The following is a 25,193-nucleotide window of genomic DNA, read 5'->3' as shown; positions in this document are numbered from 1 at the left end:
AGCGTTGAATGGTGGTGTGAGACTGATTTATATAGTGTGTGTTATTAGTAGCAGCTGTGTGGGATTGGTTTCAGGTGAGCTTGTGATTACTGCAATGGAGAATGGGAAATGTAGGCCAGGGTGATGTGTAACAGTCTGTGTGGTGTGAGAGTCAATATAATGGGAGGGCGACCTCTGGTGACAAGTGGACGGAAGTTCATGGACACACTCGATACTTACTGATATAAAAGTTATAATTAAACTTTATTTGGAGTACTACTTGTGCACAATGCACATTTCTGAATATTAAGCCTGATAAGCACTGTATGATCTTTGAATAATATTGGTCTTTAAATGCATGATATTTAAAGAGTACCTGAAGTATACTTGCAAAAGTTCCACTTCAGCACAATCAAATATGCTTCAGTATATCTTTAGTTAGACTTCAGCATACTTTCTTACAATTAAAGTGCATTAAGTACAAAATTAGTTGTTTCAATTTAGCAAACTTTAAGTATACCAGTTTAGTGATATGTAAATAATATGTAAATTTATTTGTAGTATAGCATGAAATAAATGTATTTGAAATACATGTTTGTATATTTATTTTTCACTATGGAAGTCATCTGTAAAGCCTTTTCAATCAACCATTTGACCAAATTTTTAAGTGCCTGAGATTACTATTACAGTCAAATTAATCACATTCAATTAACTAATTTGATGTAAGGGCTATTTATGTGATATTTTATTTTATCACAATAGATTGTTATTTTTTTAAATCATTAATTTAATGTTTGTTCATTGTCAGCAGTTGCACCCATGTCTTTATACACAAAATTGAATAAAACATTGGTGCCAAAAAGGCATAAGTGAATGAAATTTTTTTTTTTTTTTTAATGTGATATTTTATTTTATCACAATGGATTATTTTTTTAAAACTCATTAAAGTAATGTTTTGTTCATATTGTCAGCAGATGCGTCCATGTTTTTATACACAAAATTGAATAAAACATTGGTGCCGAAAAGGCGCAAGTGACTTTTTTTAAATGATATATATCTTTTTTTTTTTTCTGAATAAATGTTAAAATAGTGTTCAATAAGTATACTGTTATCCATCTGTGTACACATTTTTATTATAAAAGATTTAAATCAGAACACAAAATCAGATCAAACTATGGTCAATTTTTGTTTTGGCCCTCCTGTAAAGTTGGTGAAATGCCACTTACGCCCTTCTGGTTCTCACCCCTCGATAATCTATTTTTGTATAATAAGTTTTGAGTTCTTAAACTTACCAGATGTTTTTATAGGACAATGACCTCTTATATGTCAAAAGCTGAAGGAAAATTAGATTTCTCAATTCATGACCCCTTTACTTGTATATATTGCAGTAATGAAACTTCTCAAACGTAGCATTTTCATGAAATGAAACTTATGGTACCCCTTAAATGTGATCACACAGCATTTCATGCAAGTTTCATAATAGTTTACTTGATTTGGTCATTATTTAAAAGAAAAGTTGTGTTAGAACTCATTCAGTTGTGAATTGTGTTCCTGTCGCTGCTGTTTGCAATATTTCCAGCAAAAGAAGAATCATGTACCTTCTATGGCCTCTACTGTTTCTTCACGTTTCCGCACAGCGTCTGACCCTGTTTGGTTAGTACATAAAAGCTTGCTTTTGAATTAAATTACTTGTATTTGTATTTGGAGAATTTTTCGAGTCTCAAAGAAATGACTACAAGTCACAAATATATTTGTAAACATCTCTACATTTTTGTCTTCTTCTAAATCTTCTGTCACTGGATGAAGATGACAGACTAAAGCAGCCAAAGCAGGAGGGCAGTGTGCGATTGGTGGGGGATCTGCCGTCATCTGGTCGTGTGGAGGTCTACCATGATGGACAGTGGGGTACAGTTTGTGATGACGGATGGGAACTGGCTGAAGCACAAGTGGTGTGTCGTCAGCTGGGTTTTCCTGGAGCTATATCAGTTAAGCCTGGAGGACAATATGGAGAAGGTACAAACTCCACAGCACAATTTGTTACACACTGATAAAAATACTTGTCTTATATTTTTAATCCAGATTCTAATTTATTTATTTATTTTTTGTAGGTTCTGGTCCAATCTGGCTGGATGACATGAACTGTAAAGGCTCTGAGAGCTCATTGTCTGAATGCAGCTTCAAAGGCTGGGGTGTTACTGACTGCTCACATAAAGAGGATGCATGAGTGGTCTGTGAGACTGTTAAGAAACTCAGCAACTCGATATTTTTGCATGTGTATTTCTGTTATTTGTATTTTTAAATCTGTTTTATTACATTATCTTTGCAGGTAAAAACATAAACAGCAATCGTCAGTTCTCTGTGGATAACAGCCTGGGTTTGTCTCATGATCTTGGTCTTCTGTTTGACAGTGGAAATAGTTGTGATTTCAGAATTAATGTACAAGACACCAGTGAAGAGGAAGAACTGACATTCTGTGTGCACAAAATGATCCTCATGTTTTATCCAGAACTAAACATAACAAATGACTCCAGAAACCTCGCAGTGAATGTCAGCCAGACCTGCCATCCTCATGTCTCTGCTTTTCTTAGGTAACTTTCTGAAGACAACTTTACTTCATTGAAAATTTGAATTGTGCAAATCTGAATTGACTATATTATTGGTGTTAGACACTTACAGTATCTGAACTGTTTTTGCTCAGGTATTTGTACACACGTCAGATTGATGTTTCCATCACGTCTGCTCAATGTCTGCATCAGCTGGCGTTTATCTTTGGAGTGAAGAAGCTTATGGAGGATGTCGGCAGGACCTTCACTTTACTCCTTCCTGAAGATAACACCTTCCTTACACAGGTATCCATGTACGAGTACGGCGTTCGCACAGGTGATCTTGTTCTGCAGGAGAACGTCCTTCAGTATCTTTCCTGGAACTGCGAGTACCTCATAAGCTCTCCAGTGTTGAGCACCATCTCCTTTCACATGATGGACGCTCTGCTGCAGCGCTCAGACCTGATTTTGAATGATGAAGCTTTTCTTCTTGAAGCTCTGGAGACATGGATCCAAGACAAAGGTGAGGAGATTAGTTCAGATCTACAGGCCAGTCTCCTGAATCACATCCGCTTCCTCTTGATCCCAGCGGATAAACTGTATGAAATGCAGTTTTCCTCAAGCGTTCTCCGTCAGAATCATGAGAAACTGTACCTAACTGGTCTGCTCAGAGGTTTTCAGTTCAATGCCTTTCTCTAAGATCAGAAATCAAATGGATAACATGAGTAGTGAGTATCTACCCAGAATCTACACTGGAGATGAGTGGAGTGTAGTTTTCAATGACACAACCGTCAATTATCCATACCATCACTATGGCCAAAATAACAGAATACAAACCTTCTCCACTCCAGCACACCCTAGTGCTCTTTACAGAGAACAAAAGGTCCAGTGGCAAGCCCAGGTGTTTCTTAGTGCTCAGGAATGCTCTAACTATGGTATTTCATGTTATTATTTTCCAGTTGCAAGGTTTGTCGGATATGGCAATCAGGAAAGATACACTAGCACCATTCGCTACAGCAACAGGTTGATTCTCAGCTGTAAGTATGAAAACAATGTATTTCATGTTCAAGATTTCAAAAACAGCATGGCAGTGGTTCCAAATAACAGCAGTATGGATCTGCCAAACCCCTGTCCTGATGACTACAGTTTTAGATTTGTAGTGCGTCCAGAGTATATCTGACTGCACAGAGTTATATTTGGCTTCAGCTAATTTCCTGCAGGCATTTCAGTATATTCATATCTAGTTGAATCAAATCTATTAAATTCAGTCAAGTTTTTTTTAAATAATGTTATTTGATTCTGCAGTGATTTCTGTTAAATGTTTCAGCTGATTTTAAACTTTTCATTCAAATACTGCAATAAAAATGCTTCATTTTGAAAGTGCACTTAAAAAAAAATTAAAATTAAAATATTTCTTACATTACCTCTATCAGTTTGATTCCTCTTTGACTGATCAGTGTGAATTGTTAAGATGTATTTATTTAAATGTATTTATTTATTAAATATAACCAGCCCCATCAAAATGTATTAAATTATCAGTTAATAATTTACAATCATTAACTTGTAATAGCCTTTAACAGAAATGGTGGCAGTGGTGTCTCATTTTGAAAGAATAGTAAGTCATAGGAAGAAATAGTGGTCACTTAAGACGTTAGGTTTTATTTTGACATGACACATTTGCACAACAGGTAATTGTTTAATAAATCTATATATGAGAATGATCACAGTCATTAGGCATTAACTAGGTATCGGATACTTTTTTATCTTGAGTAATGTGTCTAATTTACAGCTACTATTAATGTATATTATCAAGCAAACATATTTTGCAAACCCAACAACATATAGCCTTGGCTACAGGAGTAAGTTAAAGCTATATAGGAGTAAAATTAATAAGTTTACTCAATTAACCCTCAAACGTCCCTCATTTCCTGTTTACACTTAAGTCCCTTGGGGTCAATATGACCCCAAACATTGAAAGAGTAATTGTGAAAAATATATACATTTTTAATCATACAAATAATATATTTTTTTTTTTTTTGTTTACTTCTCATCTATACATTAATGCTGTGTTTTGGGAGATATGAAGTACTTTTGTACCTATTTACCAGAAAATTCCTCAACTACACCATTAACTTGCATGTGAAATATTAATTTTTTATGAAAAAGTCACTTAATGGATGACCTAAATTTAATTTAAGTTGCTTCTGGATATTGATCTAGGTGTTAGGTGTAGAATTCTGCCATCTGCTGGTTAGAAATAAACCTAAAAGGATTACAGTTTAGGAAAGAAATTGTTTTGACCAGCAGAGGGCCATAGAGCCATTCATTTTACTGGATGTGGCCAACTGCTTCTATCACAACTTTTGTGATACATTTTGTGAATTTATGTATATATAAACATTAGAAAAGACATTAAAAATAAATATTCTTTCAAATGGTATAATTTTTGTGGTTTTTGATGCATTTTGAAATGTCTGTTTTCAAAAAATGCCACAGAAATTTGACAAAAAAATGCCACATAAGACACACCTAAAGGACAAGACTTAGAGTCAGATTGTAGTTGCATATTATTGATTTTAATGAACCAAGTGAAAAAAATAAAAAAATAAAATAACTTTAGAATGTGGAAGAAATTAAAAATGTAAATAAAACCAACAGCAATATGCAGAAGTGTGTGCATGTGCATGCATTAGGTGTCTGTCTGTGTGTGTGTGTGTGTGTGTCTGTCTCTGTGTGTGTGTGTGGGTGGGTGAGAGAGAGAGAGAGAGAGAACATGTGTCTGTCTGTGTGTGTGTGTGTGTGTGTGTGTGTGAGAGAGAGAGAGAGAGAGAGAGAGAGCATGTGTCTGTCTGTGTGTGTGTGAGTGTGTCTGTGTGTGTGTGAGTGTGCCTGTGTGCGTGCATTAGGTCTCACCCCTTTATATCTTTGTTCTCATTTCTGTGTGGAAATTTTCAGATTTATGCCGGATTTATTTATTTTTTTTGACAAATGAAAAAAATATATATACATTTTTTCACATTTCCCATTCATTTCAATGTGGGGTCATATTGACCCCAAGGGACAGATTTGTAGAAACATTTTTTACATAGCTTCAGAACAACCGAATCAAGCCCAGTTTTTTATGTGAATATAGATATAAAATGTTGAAAAGTCACAAAATCTTATTCCACTGAGATGAAGGGAACCATTTTTTTAAACTAAGTAAACATTGATTGGGGTCATATTGACCCCAGAGGCCGATTGAGGGTTAATGCATAAAATCAAAACAACTGATATCATGTTGCACATATCATGTTGACATTCATATAATTTTCTCTAATCCCTGAATTTTAATTGTGAACATAATTTGAATAGTTATACTCTGCATCTACATTTTCTTTTACTTCATTTATTTCTTCACTCCACAGTTTCAGCTTCATGCCTCGCCTTCTCTTATGCTCTCACTTTCCTTTCTTCCATATTCTGAACGTCAATTCTACATAAGAAAAAAAAACTTGGTACGTGTACTGCGTTTGGCTAACTGACACTTATCACAGCACTTACATATTAGGTATTGCCCTTTTGTTGGTTTTGATTGCTTAAATTGTCCTCATTTGTAAGTCGCTTTGGATAAAAGTGTCTGCTAAATGACTAAATGTTCATGAAAATAATCAGTGAATGTCAGTTTATTAATGAATGTGAAGGTTCAAAGTGGGCCACTTTATCTAGCACCTTCAACCAAAGTATGCCAGCAATATTCACCTTACAATAAAAACTAACCATTTTTAACAAATCCTTTTTGCTTTAATTCATGTTAACAAATAACAAGTTCTGTCACAATAATATTTGTTTTAGCGAGGAACTTTACAAGTTTTAAATAAAGATCTGAATGTCAAAGAGCTTACATTTCATGAGTTCTCCTTTGAGATGTGTTCACACCCACCAGTGTCATATAGCATCAGCCAAAACAGTTTTCTTATTCTAAGAAACAGTGTCCCTTTGATAAAAGACCATTGTTATACTCTGAAAGTGTAAATCATTTGAGCACAGTACAATCAATCTTAAAGGGGTCATATGATGCTATTTTAAAGATCATTATGTTGTGTATTTGGTGTAACAGAATATGTTGACATGCTTTAATGTTCAAAAAACACATTATTTTTCAAATACTGTACATTATTGTAGTTCCTGATGGAAAGATGGAAATCACAAATTTATTTTAACCATAACCATATTTTAACCAGTGATTTCCAGATGACACTGCAAAAAAGTACATTGACTTCTAAATGGAAGTGAAGAGAATGGGAGTCACATGATGCGGGAACATCTTAAGAAAACCTGCAGTAGAAACACCTGGGGGACACCTACTATCAACAAACAATACAGCAAATGTGTGTATGTTTTAACTGGTATTATACTACGGGGCCGTTGAATGCTTGAATCTGTTTGGCTGATGAACGTTCTAAGGTGTGCTATTATTTTCAGGGAAACGCACGGCGAACGTAGTTCCAGGCAGGTCTTGACCAAATTACAGTTCCATATCACTTTGCCAAATGATTTCAGTTTTTTCAAAGGTCCTTTCAGCCTAAAACAGCAAAATAACCAAAACCTACAATGACACTGACTAAGCATATAAATATAGTAAACAATAGGATAAAAACGACAGATTATTTCCATGTTTTTGCCACAAAATTAAGTTTTATTATGTACGGAAAGCACATACTCTATTTCTCTTGCTCTCTTTCCCTCACAGACGCACACACGGGAACATACGCGCTAATGTTGTTAGCGCTACTCTGACGATTTAATTAGTAAAATAGTTTAGCAACTTAAAAGCTACATGACATTTCTCACAAGCGAGGTAACAGCGGGGCTGTTCTTGAAGAAAATTAACTTAATGTTTTACTGTTAGTAATGTTAGAGACGCTGCTGCCAATCACTGCTGAGAGATGCACAGACTCAGGTAATTCACACACGCTTAATCTCTCTCTCTCTCTCTCTCTCTCTCTCTCTGTCTAATACCTTCATTAATAACTGCATTAGCCTGCTATCAATGGCTCAAACCTCTGTTACTAGGTCTAAAATGAAGTTTTGGAATTTGCAAAGGAGGTGTTGGATGAGATGCGGAAGAAATTAATCCTACTCACAAGAGCGTTTTAAGTACAAACACCGGACAAATGCCTTGAAATATCTCATCTGATCGGTGTCTTGAGGTGTGGCAACCGTAGTATAAATCCAGTTAAACTCTGCCAAAATGACGTTAAAAAATTACAGATTTTCAAAAAAATACTTAGTTTTAAAACTCCAAAAGCACCTATGTTTTTTTTGTGTTTATAGTAATATTTGAAAAGTATATAATGTTATTTATAAAGAATTACACTCATATTTTGTAGTTCAAAGGGTTTTCTTTACAATGAAACCATTTTTTTTTCATTTCCTCCATTGTATGTGTGCAGGGTAAACATTTGAATTTGAGTATGTTAAATTTAGGCGAAAATACCAAAAAACGCCCCGAGCTTAAGTGGATAAGCAGAATAACTGACTTCGGTCCATTGAATTATCAGAAAAATAATGCACACCCGAGGTGTTACTCCGCTTCGCGTCGTGGCCGCATCACCACCTCGAGTCAAATGTACACCAAAATGTAAAAATCGTAAGGTTTAGTTTTTTCGCTATTTTTAATAGTTCGAAAAACCTACTTTTTCGAACTCGTCCTAGACGGATTGTCTGATTTTCACCCAAATTGGCTCAGATCATCTTCAGACCATGCTGGCAAAAAATTATCAAAAGCTTTTTAATAGACCCATCCGTTCTCGAAAACCGTACAAATTAATTCGACAAAAACTTGCCAAATCAGACTTGAGGCTAATCCAACGCTTTGTCATATTTTGACCAAAACTTGATGTATGTATGATGGATGTAACCATGACCTGAGGCTACCTGTACATTTTCGGCGCAGTGCCGCCTAGTGGTCAGGAGATATGAAAAATGAATGTTTTCGCTTATAACTTCTGAATGGTTTGGACAAAAATCATAAAACTGTATTTAGAATCAGTGCAGCATGCCGAGTTGAGTGATACCCATGTCAGCCATTTTGGGTGTCGACTATTTTGACGCATTGGTGTATTTTTACGAAACTTGGTATATGTCTTCGGCACCATGCCCTGAAGGTACTCAAAAAGTTTCCGGGCAGCACCACCTTGTGGTCAAAAGTTATAATGAAATTTGCAAAAATGCTCAATTTTTTTGTATAATGGCCTATATCATGCCGAGAACGCAGATACCCTTTTTTCCTTATTCAGCTGAACTTCTTGTGCGCCATTTTTATTTATGTTCAAAACCTACTTTTTATAACTCCTCCCAGACCGTTAGTCCGAATTTCACCAAATTTGACTCAGATCATCTTCAGACCCTAGTGATAAAAAGTTATCAAAAGCTTTTTGGTAGTCCAAACAGTTTTCGAATAACGCAGCAACAAATTTGCTGAAATGGTGCCAAACTGCATCTGAGTCTGTATCTCTGCAAAGCTTTGACATATTGACACCAAATGTTGTATGTGCCATTGTCACCTCTCACTGACCATGTCACATCAGTTTGGTAACAGCACCACCTATTGGTCAAAAGTGATGATTCACATCAGTTGAACATCAGTATATTCAGTCAATGTTAGACCTGTGCATTTTGTAAACTAGTAAAATAAAATGAAAAATGTTAAACTGAAAATTCTGTATAGAAATCGATCACTGTTGTAATATTATGTCATTTAAAACTGTTGGTTTAAGAAATTGTTGCATTTAGAAGCAATGATCAAATGTATCTAGTGATTAAAATGCATCTCCTGTTATTTTTTCTAAAGCTACATGTAGGATAAAGGTATGTGAGAATGTTGTTGTGACAGTTCCAGCACTCTAACATACAATGTAATGCACCAGGGTCCACATTTCTCGCTTCATTTCATTTACTCTTTGCTTATATATAGTCTAGTGCACTCAACTGCCATGTACTATATAGGGATTAGAGAATGAGTGAAAAAGAGAGAACGATTTCAGACAGCAACAGAGTCAACAACGAGGGTTCATTCCTGTGCTAGATTCAAACCAGACTCAGTTTCAGAAGTGTGCAACAAATGCACGCAGTGTATGCTCAACCATTAGCTTGTGAAAAATTTGACCAATTAAACTAGCAATGCACAAGAAGAGGTATAAAATACTAAAGAAAACCAAGTTTACTATGGAAAAGCATTTAATTATTGGTGATGAACATTTAGAGATTTTTCTATTTAGACAGAGCAGAAAAACAGGATGTAAATAAACGAACAGCAGAATAACAGCTCATACTTAAAATGTCTGATATAAAACAAAAGTGAACTTTACAAAACAAAGGAAACTTACTCTTTGGTTAGTATGACCCAATTTTTAAAGTATAGATGAAAGTCCATACCCCAGTGACTGCATTCATAGCATGTTACATAATAAAGTGTAAAATCATATTGTAACCTTATTTTTAGATGAATTATCTCAGAACACAGAAACAATCCCTCCACAAAATAGTAACAGAAATTGCAGTGGGGAAAATTTTGGAAGTTTCTTTTAATCATTCATAATGGCATATGAGCTGTTGGAGCTGTCTGAAGATGTTAAGGAAATGTTGTCTTCAGATACATCTGCAAATGTAAGATGCATGTTATTCGCTGAACTGTCTATTGTCTCAATTAATTTAGCAGACCTTTATCAAATGAGAAATATAACTCCTGAATAATCACTACATTCATCTTATTAAATATACAGTGGGTACGGAAAGTATTCAGACCCCCTTCCCACTGTATATATATATATATATATATATATATATATATATACACACACAATAATACATGTTAGTTTCTAATTATGTGTCATCAACTTACTCCTCCGTCGCATCCTTAGCAAGAAAGTTTGTCCAGATGTGGATGATGATCCTGCTGTAGTGCTCTGAAGGGAGATATCACCATTCATTCATTCAGATACCATCATTTTGGCCCTTGACATTTGAGACAAGACCATGACTGTACGGTAAAAGAGCAACAGCGCTGAAATTAACATCCAGAAGAAAAGAGCCAGGTAAAAAAAGTGCATGAAGAAAACCGCTGAACTGCAGCGCCCCACAGAGGTTGGTTGTTCCTGTTCAGCGACTGCCGCTCCAATAATAAAACAGATGTTTGCGATCAGCAGGGACACGGCAATGTTGACTATGGAGACATGTCGCATGTAGGATGTGTCATTTCTTCTTACTGACTTCCATACGATAGTCTCAATAATCAGGCATATAATCAAGCTGGCCATTGAAATAGACACACCAATGTAATTTATATAAGATGAGGCTATGTACAAAATGTAAAACGGTGACATTAGGATTGAAAAAGAAGTTGTGTGGTTGCATTCACACATAATTTTATTCCTTGAGTGCTTTACTTCACATCCAGTGGAATCCCATGTGTTGAGACTAAAGTTCCAAAAGACACACTCAGGATATCCCAAAGACTGAATGTCAAACGTAAAAGAAATGTTGTTAAGCATTTCATTAACCTTAACAACAACCACATCTCCAATGATGCGCGCATCTGATCTCCTTCTGTCATTAGTACCTTGAGAAAGTAGGACATTGTTAAGAGTTGAGAAGATTATGATGGTTATGGTAGTCTCTTGAGGAACATGTGGTATCACAATCTCTGTAGCTGAGTTTGGCAGTCTTGATATTGTACTGAATGAGTTTTTAATTGTAGTTCTTATCAACTGAATATATTTTTCATAAATCTCAAACTCATCTGTGAGACGGTCACTTATATCCTCAATAGCGCTCAGAAGTTTAATGCTGGTGTTTTTTGTGTTGTTGCCTTTGTTCAGTTTGTTCCATGTATCACTGACACTAAATGATACAATAATGTCCACAGTTGCTAGAAAATTCTGGAAATTGAATATAAAATTGATTCATATGATGAGATTTGTCCCATAGAATGTAGAATATAATATCATGAAAAAAAGTACACTGAATCAACGCTAATGGTAGCTTCAGATTTGAGATACACACTTGGAAGCAGATTATAATGTGCTTGTCTCTCTCTTGTTTATCACTTGCACTTACATATATCTGAATGTACCATCCAGCTGGTCCTGAACAGACTTTTTGGACTTTTTGTAAGATTACAAACAGACTTATTGCTTAGGGCCACCCATAATGTAAACACACCCCTATAGGCTATTAAGGCTAATATGGTCATTTCCATTTAGAACATACATCATTGAGCACAATCATAATGTCACTCAACCAGTTAAGATAGGGTGAACCTCTGATTACTGCAGTGTAACTCTAGCTAAGTGTACATGGAACATTCAATTCAACACAAGTGCAACATGTCTACACATCACAGTGTATATAAAAGCTTGAATGTGAATATACATACCTCCATCACTTGCTTATTGATGAAAATTGATTGTGACAAATCAGCAATGTTAAAGAGTATATCAACAGTTGCTTGAACAGTAGCAGCAGACTGGCTTACAATAATTTCATGCTGTACTGTGGCAGAACTGAGGTCAGCCATAAACACTGGAATCTCCTCCACAAGCAAGGACTAAATTGCAAAGTGCAAAAATGCAAATACTATAAACATTTAACATGGCTAGATCATTGTAGATATATACATGATAAATAGATTACCTTAAGTTCGTTTTTAAGACTGTCGATAACTCCAAGTACACAGTTGTCCTCTACTGGTTTCCAAAAACCTGATTCACATTTGTAAGTTATGGTGCCTTTCATGTCTTTTCCACAGACTCCTGTCTTCAGTTCATCTGTTTTTCCAACTCCAAGTTTTTCATTTTGACAGTCATAATCTAGAGTGGAAGAGTACTTGATTCAAAGTCAGAAGGAAACAGACTCAATTCAACAATTTCTCTCAGAATATAATGTCATACTTTGTAAATGTTGGAACTTGCAAAGTACCCCTGAAAGGACTGTGCACTCAATGCAGAAGCCTCAGAAATAACTAGGGTCAAATAACTAAATAAAAGGACCAAAACAGTCAAAACCAACAGAATTGAATGTCAGAAGTTCAGGTGTGATGCAATCCAAAGAAAAGTTTGCCATTTTATGCTAAGCGACAAAATTTGTATATATATATGTGGCCGGCTTGACGTCCTTCTAATATACTAAGGAAAAAGACAATGCCAAGACATCTAATAAAAAAGGATTCTTTTATTCCTGACTGAGCCTCAAAGGAAACTCAGCATTAATGTTTTGTTTGGGGAAAAGGGTTCTTTCAGGATTCCGATCCAGTTGAACAAGAGAAGTCGTATAAAACAGAATAACAAAAAGCAAACACCCAATTCACTTCAATGGGTGCAGAAAACGAAATAAGGTAGCAGAAGAAATGTAAAGAATAAAAATAAGTTCTTTACAATAATAACCTCTAATCAAAACAGCAGATCACAAGCACAATTTGACTTGAAATAATGCAACCAATGTTAAACAACCAATAAAGGTGTACAAAACAATGGCAGTGGCCTATATGTGCCTGATAAAACAGACAAAAAACAACAGCATTAGCATACATGAACAATCTGCACATTTTGCCACCTAAATGCACCACCCACATTATACACAGTTCACATTTTAACCTCTTTTAAACATATTAATCAGTAAATAGACTAAAGGTAACAGTATACACGTTATACAGGGTACAATACTTTTCAGGCCATATAGGTAAACACACTTTGGGAGAAATGAATGAAAAACTCACTCTTATATGAGACTGGATTATCAATCACGTGGAAACTGGCACATGTGTGATCTCACATCATCGTTCTCCCCTCTTAACAGTATAATACACAACAATTACGTCATGTTCCTTCCATACATGTATTACACTGTATTATTTTACATTATAACAGTCTTCAAAACATATTTTAAATGTTACACTCTCCCCTGCCTACAGTCAACGTCCTCGATGACTGCAAACACCTTTCAATCATCCATTACTCCTTGTAGTTTACCGGATGTGTACAAGACCATACCCGCTAACACTTGGGAAAGGACATCGGGACTGAAGGACACAGCATTACAAGCAGATTTAGGCAGTCTGTTTGGATTACCATGAACACCAGCTGTTGGCCGCTGGGTCCTGCGTGGCGTAGGATGGGGTACAGCACTTTTTTCTCTCGGCTTTCGGGGAACAGGAACTGGCCTAGACAAAACCACATCCAAAGGTGAATCAGTTCTTTCAGTATCAGGCAGATAGAGCTCTTCAACAGCACTTGCCTCATTATTCCCTTGTGCATCATTATATATTCCTCGTGCTTCTTCCACTCCAGGCCCAGCACAATTGTCTGGTTCCACATCTGGCTGCGGTGACTCCTCAAGCACCAGGTCCACTGGATCCTCCTCCGACCATCTGGTTTCTTCCACAAGGACACATTCTGCATCTAACGAAGGCATCTCTTCTACCAACACGAAGGTAGGTACTTCTTCTATAGGTCTCACTTTTCTCCGTGGCATTGGGAGTGGTCTCGGACAGGGCCTAATGTCGGATCTATGTACTCTTTTTGCAGGACCGCCTCTCACTGGCTCCACAGTGTAGGTCGTACCATGCACCTCCACCACCTTATAGGCTGTGGGTGCCCAGGCGTCCTGTATCTTGTTCCTTCCTGGGGGACGATATCGTAAGAACACCTGCTGACCAACTGCAACCTCTGGACAGTATACCCCACTCTCACGCTTGGCAACTCGGTCTGCTGCCTTCCTTTCAGCATACTCACGTGCCCGGGTATGAGCATCCCGAAGCCGCTCCTTATGGACAGACAACCAGGCAGGCTCCTTCTCTTGCACTGGCTCCTGGCCCAACAAGGCATCTACTGGTAAGTGTGGCTGCATACCAAACAGCATGTAGTAAGGGGAGTAACCAGTGGAGGAATGAGGTGTCACATTATAGGCGTACACCAGCTCAGGTAAGTACTCTGGCCATTTTTGTTTCTTGTCAGGTGGCAAGGAACGCAAGAGGTCATGCAGAGTTCTGTTAAATCTCTCACACTGTGCATTTCCCTGGGGGTGATGTGGCGTAGTGCAGGACTTTCTCACCCCATACAGTTTACAGAGCTCTGCAATAACGGCACTCTCGAAGTTCCTCCCCTGGTCTGAATGAAGACGCTGAGGCACACCGTACTTTAGGAACCATTCCTTCAGAAGGATCTTTGCGGTAGTGTCCGCCTTCTGATTGAGGGTGGGGAATGCCTGGCTGAACTTAGTGAATACATCCGTCACAACCAGGACATTCTCCTGTCCATCCGACGCAGGTTCCAATGTGGTGAAATCCATTGCGACCACTTCCAGTGGATGAGAAGCCAAGAATGGGGTCCAAGGTGCCTGAATCTTGGGCTGCGGCATTTTGGCTAGCACGCACCGCTGGCACTCCTTCACCCACTTATCCACAGCGTTATACATTCCAACCGAATAACAACGCTGCTTGAGCAGGGCCAGCGTCCTCTTCACGCTTTGATGCCGGCACACCGTACTTGAGGAACCATTCCTTCAGAAGGATCTTAGCGGTAGTGTCCGCCTTCTGATTGCGGGTGGGGAATGCCTGGCTGAACTTAGTGAATACATCTGTCACAACCAGGACATTCTCCTGTCCATCCGATGCAGGTTCCAATGTGGTGAAATCCATTGCGACCACTTCCAGTGGATGAGAAGCCAAGAATGGGGTCCAAGGTGCCTGAATCTTGGGCTGCGGCATTTTGGCTAGCACGCACCGCTGGCACTCCTTCACCCACTTATCCACAGCGTTATACATTCCAACCGAATAACAACGCTGCTTGAGCAGGGCCAGCGTCCTCTTCACGCTTTGATGCCCCATCTGGTCATGAACACTTCGCAACACCATTTCGACCAGACATGTAGGGAGCAGCAACTGTTGGCATTCCCCATTGAACACATCATCAATCGTTCTGTACATCAGCCCTTCTTTCTCTTGGATCTTGTCCCACTGCTTAAGCAACATCCTCAACGGTCTGGACAAGTGCTTTCTCTCACGATTTGTGGGTTTCCTCTTCTTGTCCCAGAAACTCTTGAGCACACTGATGGTCGGATCTGCATCCTGAAACTGACGAAGCTCATCCTTTGTGTATCCAGGTAATGTTGGGGTATTCTCCATGGGTCCCCCTCCAGTCTCTCCATCCTCTATGGCTGCATGTAACAGTCCTATTTTTCCCTCTCTAGGACTCGCCTCTAGCCCTGCCAGGTCAACTTCCAGTGCAGTCCCTGTACGAAGCCCACTGCAAATAGTCACACAGCCATCGTACTCTGAATCCTCAGTTACCACCTCCATCGCCTCCAGTCCTGGTCTTCTAGAGAGAGCGTCAGCTGCAGTGTTACACCGGCCAGGGCGGTACTGGACTTTGAAATCCAATATCGCAAGCTGTGCAGCCGACCTCTGTTCAATGCCACCCAGCTTAGCCGTGTTGAGGTGGCAGAGGGGATTGTTATCTGTTAGAACAGTCAATTTGGATCCTAGCAGGTAACTCCTGAACTTCTCCACCACAGCCTATTTGAGTGCCAGGAGCTCCAGCTTCATACTACTGTAGTTCCTGTCATTTCGCTCTGAGCCCCTCAACCTCCGGCTTGCATAGGCTATCACAGTCTTACTTCCCTCTTGCTGCTGGTATAGCACAGCACCCAATCCCAGGTTACTGGCGTCGGCCTCCAGCACAAATGGTAGGGTGAAGTCTGCATAGCCTAGTGTCGGAGCACAGGTAAGCTTCTCCTTGAGGTGCTCAAAGGCTTGCTGGCACTCCACTGTCCAAGAGTCCTTAAACAACTTGTTGGCCTGAGCAACACTCCCTTGGTGGACACAAGTGTTTACAACATCATGGAGCGGACCGGCCACCTTAGAGAAGCCCTCAATGAATCTCCGATAGTAACTGCAGAATCCTAAAAAGGATCGCAGCTCCTTTAGAGTGTTAGGGATTGGCCACTGCTTCACTGCACTCACTTTGTCTGGGTCTGTAGACACCCCTTGAGCAGATATCACATGCCCTAAGAACTTTACCTCGGACTGCAGGAAGTGGCATTTTTCCACCTTAACCTTGAGTCCGGCCTCCCTCAACCTTTGTAACACAGTCTCAGGCCTCACTAAGTGTCCCTCGAATGTACTTGAGTACACAAGCAAATCGTCCAAATAGACGAGTACCATTTGAAAGGCCAGGTCACTCATTATGGCCTGCATGAGACGTTGGAATGTCGCTGGCGCATTACATAGGCCAAACGGCATCCGCTGGTACTCATACAGGCCAAATGGTGTAATGAAAGCTGTTTTGTGGCGGTCCTTCTCATGAACTGCTACCTGGTGATAGCCACTCGCTAGGTCAATAGACGAGAACATCTTGGCCTTACTCAAAGCATCCAGACTCTCATCTATTCGTGGCAACGGGAATGCATCACGCCTAGTTTTACAGTTCAGCTTCCGGTAGTCCACGCATAGCCTAAGACTCCCGTCAGTCTTCTGGACTAACACCACCGGAGATGCATACGAACTGGAGCTGTCTTGGATGACATGCTTTTTGAGAAGTCCAGAGATATGGTCCTTCACCTCCTGGAATTCCCACAACTGAAACCACCACAGGTCCACGAGTTGATAACCAGCCTGGATTATATCAGTTTAACAATTTTTAACAACTATTTTCTCCTCACTTGTAACTGCTGCTTCTATGGCGCTATCTCTGTTGCCCTCTGACGCACACTCTCTCTATTGTGCGCATGCTCAAACTCTTAAAGGAGACAGCACGCATAACTGCATCATAGCGAAAACTTAAAGGGGTATCACCAGGGGAATGAAATATTGGACTATTCCTGCCCCGGTTACATATATGACACAGTGATGCTGTCTCATATGATTCTTCTGAGCTCAAGTTCAAGTTTAAAGTCTTTACACCATGTCTACACCGGATGCGAGCAGCACGGCTCGACAAAATACAATAGAACCCATTATAATCAGTGATGCTGTCTACATTGGATGCGGTGCAGCACGACACAACAAATCCCCGACAGTATTATAGAGTAGTGCAATTGTACAGTGCAGTATGTAAATATGTCAATTCTGTGCAAGTCGCATGTATGCATAAATAACTCAAATTTGGAATGGGGTATGCTGAAGAGTCCGTATTGAAATACTGTGCTACCATACCAAACTGTGATACAGCTGGTTAAAGGGTTACGGTGCTGCTGAAGCAGGAGCCGGTGTTCTGACGTATTACCTGGATGCTCTGTGCCTTGTTTGCAAGCAGAGGAATGCACACGCACTCTCGTGAACACGCAGAAAAACAAGGCGCAGTGTATCCAGGTTCTACGTCAGAACGCTGACTCCTGCGTTTTACATTTGAGGTACTTGTATATTATGTGATGTGGTGCAGGTCTTGCCACGTCTGCCTAGCATCAGCAGTAGAGTAAAAACTGTCAATTTTCTCTCTGTACTGTCTTTTAGCCTCCTTGATGGTGTCAAAGCTGATGGTACCAGCAACATTGTAATGTCAAAAGATGGCTAACTTTCATTTGGATTGCATCATACTTTCTTTGCCGTTCACCAATTTGGTATATTTAATCAAATCAATTTAATTTTTGCAAATGTAAGGAAACATTCTTGCATTCATTATTACACTCCTAAACCCCTAATCAATACCACCAGCAGAGGCAATGGTAACCAAAGCATATCTCATCATTAAAACAAATGTAAATACATTGACATGTACATAAATAATTAAATAAATAACATAAATGCAAAAAAAATGCATATCTATAAACCCATTCAATAGTATTTCCATAACAATAACAATTCATATCACTTTTCAAATTACACTGTTCAAAACCAAATTTTTTTACTGTTAAGTAAAATTACCATAACACATTAATTAGATTGCTAAAATCATCATATCTAATTGAAACAGCTGATGCTGAAAAACATGAGAAACTGAAGGCTCACTTTCTGGGCTTGTCCTAACTGTGACGCTGCTATAGCTGTATCTGTAATTCTGTAGTTGTGGCAGATCCTTGAGACGACATGTAAAGATTTCCTCTATACAATTTCCCTTTGGATAGATTAATGTGATACTGTCAGATCCTGATTGGGGAAAAATGACCATCAAGAAGCCATCAAAAGCCATAATTTTGCCTTCATAATTTGAAAATAAAAAATAAATAATGATGCAATATATATATAAATAATAAAAATGTACCAACAATTTATATGTACAACCTGAAATTAGTACTGTTCCACCTATGACCCACTCAATAAGGTAGCTAACATCAATGGAACATTTCAGTTGGAAACTGCTGCCATCAAATGGAAAAACACGATATTTATCACCCACAATAATACTGGGGCATTGTTTAATAACAATGTTTTGCCACTGAATGTATGGTATTGTATTCCTTTGTATGATGCATGAATATTGACCTGCATGTGGGAGGATAGACATCAATAAAAAGAATGCATATTTATTATTTTATAAAGAAAACCCAATGCTTTCATTTTAAGAAAGTAAAAAAAAAAAAAGTATTACGATAAGTATTCTTATCATCATTTATTATGTAATGTAAAACAATACTTCTGTAAATCTTCATGACGTTAACGTACATTAAGTGTAGGTTTCTTGGTTAAAGGTGCAGTGTATAAGGCCCTGTCCACATGAACGCGGTTATTTTCAAAACCGCAGCTTTTTCTACGCAGTTTGGCCGTTCCTCCACACGCAAATGCAGCACCAGGTCACTGAAACCAAACATTTTTGAAAACTCCTGCCAAGGTGAGTTTTTGGCTTGTGAAGTCAGAGCATGCGCTGTTGTCTCCGCCTACTGGAAACTTTTTCAGGCTTCTGATTGGCCAACATGGCTTTATGGTTGAGATTATATCGCCACCTGTTGGCTTGGCATGCTCTTGACAGTGCTTCATGGCACGCGTTTGCGTTTTCATGTAGACGGAGATTTTTTTAAAAACGGAAGAAGCAAAAACTCCATTTATAGAAATACCCGTGTACGTGTGGATATGGCCTAAATTTTAGCAGCATCTAGCGGCTAGGTTGCGAATTGCACGTAGAGATACGGTGGCCGACACAGGACAAAGATGTCGTCGTCTGAGACAGCAGAGATAGCCAGTGGTAAATTAAGAAATTATATTTACTTAGTTTTTCAGTAAACCGATATGTAGATAGAAATGGCTCATTCTAAGGTAATAAAAAAAATTATCCTAAATATTACACATTGCACCTTTAATGTTGATATGGCTGTATCATCTACTCTATACCGTATATGATATAATCTAGTACAATCATATGCTATATGTCAGTATGCTAATATGCTCAATCATTTAAATGATATTATGGAACAGTTTTACTGCAGTCTGCTTTGAAAAACAGGACAGGAGCTATCAGGCACTAGTAAAATATCATAGACAATACAAAAATAAATCTCGTCACTCACCACTGTCACTTTCATTAGCGTTTTTTACAGTGAGAGTTCTGTTGTCATTTGAAAGTAAATATCTTGTGTTGTCTAGTGCAGGATCTTTGTTATCCACTGTCCATTTTATTTGTCCCTTTGCAAAGTCTGGCTGTATACAGTTTAGGTCCACCTTTTGCAGAGGATATAACTGATCTGTTGTGAAGACGGTTTGATCTGTAAACAAAAACCATACAGCTCATATCACCCAACAATGAATAAAAACAAAACATAAATATGATGGAGCTAAGAAATGTGAAGGGTTTTAGATTAGGCACTGACTGCTCTTACCACTTTGAGCAAAGGCATCTTCAGCTAAAATTATTCCTTGTGTTCTCAGAGAGTCAGAAACCTGTGTGTTTGCTGCTCCAAAATCAAGGCTGTTGGATGTTGCACTTATAGTGTAGTCTGCTATAACACTCCCAGGTCTATGTAGCAGAACACAAAACACACCAATGTAAAGACATGTATTAACATTGTATTTGTTTGAAAAGGTAAAACTAAATGGAAAAGTTTTGCGGAAAAAAAAAATGTTTCAATTGTAAATCATACCTGAAGCCAGTAACTTTTGCAGAACCAACCTTGTAGCCAGTTAGCTTATTAGAATAACTTGTGTCAATCTGTAAAAAATAAAAGTAAGCCATGTGTGCTTGAAAAAAACAATGTTACAATAATAAAAGTTATATAAAGTCATTGTATTATTAGTACTGTATTATGATGTTCACTACATAATGTGCTTGTATGAATCAAGTGCTGCAAACATTTGTGAGTTCCATATTAGTGTTTCAGTTAAATATTTTTGTTAATATTTATTAAATAATAAAAAATAATAATTATTTTAATCATATGGCAAATTATCTCTTTAATGGGCTGCATTACTGCAGTTAAACTGAATTCACATAGTGAATTAGTAAAGTCATCACCTACAAAGCTTTGGAAAGTGGTTTTTATTTTATTAATACTAACATGCATGTTATGACTTCTTCAAAGGTATAGATGTTTCAACCATAGATATACATATCTATGGTATTGAGCACTCAAATTCAGGACTATGCTTTTAACGGCAACATAAACTAACATTACTGCGCATGCGTGCTTTTGTGGCCCAAACTTAACTTCCGGTAGACTTCCACAAAGAATCAATAACAACAGCAAAGTCCCTCTAGAGTAGATTATTTCTGATAACAAGCAAAATATGTTTGTTGCGTAAATCAGACAGGCTTATTGAAAATGCAAATTCATTCTCTGCCAGCAGGAGGTGCTTTTAGAGCGGGAGAAACAGTGGTTTCCCCGGTAATGGCTGTACACAAAGCAGCATTGATCTCACAAACGTGCAGTGCTCATGTTATTCAACGAAGTCAAAGCCTTTTGGAAAATCTATTCGAGGCGGTCAGTTTTGATAGTGTCGCGGGTCGCCAAAAATAAATAAATGTATGCATGGGAAACACATCCCACAGCACAACAGCCTGAGCCCAACTTCAGTCTACTCATCAACTGAACTTTAAATGTGTTTGTAGTCTGTGTCACTAGCCAGACTGATAAACAAACACAGACCGGATGTTATCTTCGGGACAGGCACGTGCGCCCGATGAAACCGTCTATATTTAAGCTGTATTCAAAATTGTATTTATAGTATTCAAACAAAATCAAAAATCAACCAAACACACAAATAATATATTTCTTTAAAATATGAAATGTGGAATACTCACTGCTGACTCAATTTGTCCAGATAAATATTTGTAAGTCTTGCTATTACGGTCAGTAAGACTGATGTCAAAAATCTGATTTATTGCCATTGACATTCCAATAACTGTAAAAGAAGTGTACATTTATGTGTATTAAAACAACAGGTATAAGCAATAATCCTCAATACTAAAACTACCTAGTTTGTATGCTTACAGTACCTGTCTGTGCTGAGGTTACTGTTGAGGCTGTTGAATATTTTAAGTTCTGAAATGACAGGATTCTCTCATTTTTCATATTCTGTGAATTGAATTCATGCAGTAAAATGCCGTAAATAAACTTCCCCTACCCGTAAATCGAGTGTTTCCACAACACATTCATGGGTCAGCAGGGCAGCCATGAAGATTCCTATGAAGTACAGGAATAGTTGTCCTGTATCTAAGGAATTGAAATATCTCATGAACAGAAACCATAATATAAAAGCAAAACATTTATTATTCAGTTTGGTGTTTACTAGCTATGTGAGACAGCACTCTGTGTGTGCGCTGTGCACACAGAAAACAGCGCGTGGGTGCTGAATTAAGCTCTTTCGATTCTTTTTGCTTGAATGTTTGAATTAGGGAGATGTATTTGTTCGTTCAAGTGCAAGAAGACTCGAAAAATAAATTCTGTGTTTGCGCCCTTTTTGAAACGCATCTCTCTGTGTGCGCACAGAACGCAGTGTGCGAGGACTCAGTTGAGTTATTTCTTGTTGCATCTTCTTGTGCTTGAATGCTTTAAAATCTCTTGAATGTTTAAACTAGCAAGGCTTGAAAACACATGTAAAACAGCAGTGGCCTTTCAACTGTCCTGAGCGCCTTTCATGCTGGACTTGGGCAGTTGGTTAAAATCACTGGGCCCGCCCCCCCAGGGGCGTCGGACAGGGGGTAATAGTGGAACTATGTAACAGGGGGCCTCATGGAGGGGGGGGGGCACAAATATATATTGATAATCCCTAATATTAACATGACAAAATGGCATAGTTATAATTATATGCTTGTCAGTAAGAACAACACTTCGCAAGACTCAATTTTACATCAGTAAAAACAAGAAATGTTCTTTATTTGCCTGGCAGCAGGTGCCCATGTTAGCAATCCCCCTATCAAAAGGAAAAGTGGTTTGGTCTTGTAGCGGAGAGAGGGAAAGAAAACTGCAGGAGGGCAGACAACTTCTAGCTGTTGTTTTTAGAAGAATGGTAATGATAAGCATTGCGAAAGAAGCATTCTGATACCTTTGCCTCAATGTAGTAGTGTCAAAAATACCAGTACAAAGTGGATAATTAAATTGTAAACGTGATGTTACCAGTTTTTCTTAATTAGATACCCGCTGATAGGCAACTGCATTCAAACAGTGCCGTGCGTATTTGTGTTTGTTATGGACAACTTCAGTGATGAAAGAGAGCACACTTTCTCTATATATATATATATATATATATAAAGCAGTGTGTTTTTGGTGTGGTGAGGGGCCCACCCCTTGGTTCTGTGACCAGGGCCCAACATTTGGTGCTACGCCACTATAATCGTCACCACCTTTCTCCCCACTAGCGACGGCCCCGCTTCAGTCCGTTGGATTATTAAAATATAATGCACTCCTGAGGTGTAACAGCCACATTGCATCACCACCTCAGATGTGCATTATTTTTTAACAATTCAATGACACATTGTCAATTATTCCTTACATAAATGCCTGCACAGTTCACTAATAAGTACTTTTTACTTGTAATACTTAAGTACAATAAAAAGCATGTACTTTTGTACTTTTATTCAAGAAAAATTGAAAAGGAGTACATGTATTTTTACTTTACCATCAATGGTATTCAGACAAATTGCAAATGCTGAACTTTGTACTTGCATGTACTTTATATGTAAGTAGATGTTCTGATAAAATGCAAGAGTATAATAACAAGTGTAAACAAAGCCAGATCGTAGTTACAGTAAACCAAAAATAAGTTTATTTTGTCTTTTTGTACCTTGACCAGCCATGTTTCTCACTGATGTATGTCACTTCAATGTATTTCTTCAAAACAAAATGCAATTATATGGCTCATCCAGACACCTGGCATCTGTAAAATAGGAAATTCTTGCATATATAATCAGAGAACAATGATAAGAATAAATGTATTAAAATTTAGATTTTTAATCAAAAAGGTTTAAGACCTTTCGTAATCTCCTGTGTCCTAATTGACATAAAAAAAAATACTGACTTTGGGATTGATTGATGTTTACACAGTATACCTACATTACAACAGCTAGGGTCAAATCTTGTGTGGATGTATTATTATTTATTTCATAATAAATTACAATGATAAACTAAACCCATTAAATTAATTTAGGTCAAATTCTTACTCTTTACATTAATAGCAGACTCCAGCTAGAACAACTTTCAAAAGTACAGCATTGAACAGTTCATTTCAAAGTCAAGATAAGAAAATCTTTCTATAAATGTACTTCAGAAAGGCCGTTTACAGCAGTTACACATTTAAAAGAATAAACACGCTGATTTGTCACTCCTACCTTGCCTCTGGAAACAACCTGAAGAGATACCGAACTCGTTTCGCAAGGTCTGAGATTTTGTTTCCTTGTCAAATGATCCACCTATAAAATCTTCCTGGAATTAACGTGTCTGCGCAGGTCAACAGTAACGTAGACAAGTTTGATTACCTCATTTATACCTCATTCATAGGAGTCATTATATTAATCTATATAGATTTTTTTTTTTTTTGCACCAAAAAAAATGTTCAATGTTTGTAAAAATTAGAATTTTCAATAACAATTTTCACTGTCTGTAAAAAAAAAAACTCTTGCAGAACCTGAAGTAAACACTGCTGTGACTTTATCGCACTGTATCTATGCCCTCCTTCACAGCCCATCCCAAACGAGCAAGTAGATTTGACAGAAATAGAAAAATAAAAGGGTAAATTTATGTTCAGTTTGGCAGACTGTTCTGTAGCCACATATTTAGGATTATTATGGGGACAAAATATAATTTTTCAATATGACACATGGCCCAGAGTAGAGTAGCATAACAAAGGATTTTTGACTGCTAAATTACATTTTCAGTGGCTTGTTTTATTGAATACACATAATTATTGTAGATTTTTATTTATTTTAAATTTCATTTATAAAATCATATTTTAAATATTACACAGTTTGAATGTTTTTCCTGTTGATTTAAAGGGGTTGTTACGGCTCAGTGTGTTCTTTCTAATATTTGTCCACTAGGTGGTGGTGTTCTGTGGTTTTGCCTCTCCTTCAGAGCGAGCGTCATGTACAGGTGTGGAGTGTTACCTGTGATTGGCGTTTCGGTTTAAAAGACGAAGATTCAGAGAGCAGTGGGGATCTGGACTGGGCTGCCGTTCATCTTCCCTCTCCAGCCCTGGATTGTTTTCTTTTTGTTTCTTTCTTTCTTTATACTAATACTTAACTTTTGTATTATTTGATTTATTCTTGATTAAAT

The 25,193-nt window shown here is 37.9% G+C and overlaps 2 protein-coding genes and 1 pseudogene across 4 annotated transcripts; 1 reads left to right on the top strand and 2 right to left on the bottom strand.

The window, feature by feature from the left end:
* Positions 1-1,477: 1,477 nt before the first annotated feature.
* On the top strand, positions 1,478-3,911 carry LOC107676408 (galectin-3-binding protein A-like; annotated as a pseudogene).
* Positions 3,912-9,757: 5,846 nt separating this feature from the next.
* On the bottom strand, positions 9,758-22,123 carry LOC107673702 (uncharacterized). 3 transcript variants are annotated; one of them, XR_001632431.1, is made up of 12 exons: positions 22,048-22,123; positions 21,920-21,965; positions 21,725-21,825; positions 20,568-20,635; positions 20,307-20,443; positions 19,998-20,192; positions 18,778-18,978; positions 18,505-18,642; positions 12,198-12,373; positions 11,941-12,111; positions 10,408-11,443; positions 10,150-10,164 (listed from the first exon to the last, which is right to left on the bottom strand). XR_001632431.1 is itself a non-coding variant. In XM_016467511.1 (11 exons), exons 1-11 carry the CDS (start codon positions 22,096-22,098, stop codon positions 10,091-10,093), a joined length of 1,251 nt encoding a protein of 416 aa, XP_016322997.1. In that variant the 5' UTR covers positions 22,099-22,123; the 3' UTR covers positions 9,758-10,090. The 3 variants fall into 3 exon arrangements, 1 of the variants encoding a protein (XP_016322997.1); XM_016467511.1 differs by lacking the exon at positions 11,941-12,111 and having other exon boundaries at positions 9,758-10,164; positions 10,408-10,471; XR_001632439.1 differs by lacking the exons at positions 18,505-18,642; positions 18,778-18,978; positions 19,998-20,192; ... (3 more) ...; positions 21,920-21,965; positions 22,048-22,123 and adding an exon at positions 13,279-13,434.
* LOC107673957 (uncharacterized) lies at positions 13,451-15,861 on the bottom strand. Its single transcript, XM_016467839.1, has 2 exons — positions 15,047-15,861; positions 13,451-14,697 (listed from the first exon to the last, which is right to left on the bottom strand). Exons 1-2 carry the CDS (start codon positions 15,856-15,858, stop codon positions 13,503-13,505), a joined length of 2,007 nt encoding a protein of 668 aa, XP_016323325.1. The 5' UTR covers positions 15,859-15,861; the 3' UTR covers positions 13,451-13,502.
* Positions 22,124-25,193: the final 3,070 nt, after the last annotated feature.

The sequence above is a fragment of the Sinocyclocheilus anshuiensis genome, unplaced genomic scaffold, assembly GCF_001515605.1.
Source record: "Sinocyclocheilus anshuiensis isolate Anshui unplaced genomic scaffold, SAMN03320099.WGS_v1.1 scaffold173, whole genome shotgun sequence".
Classification (NCBI taxonomy): Eukaryota; Metazoa; Chordata; class Actinopteri; order Cypriniformes; family Cyprinidae; genus Sinocyclocheilus; species Sinocyclocheilus anshuiensis.
This window is presented reverse-complemented; position numbering and strand designations above follow the sequence as displayed.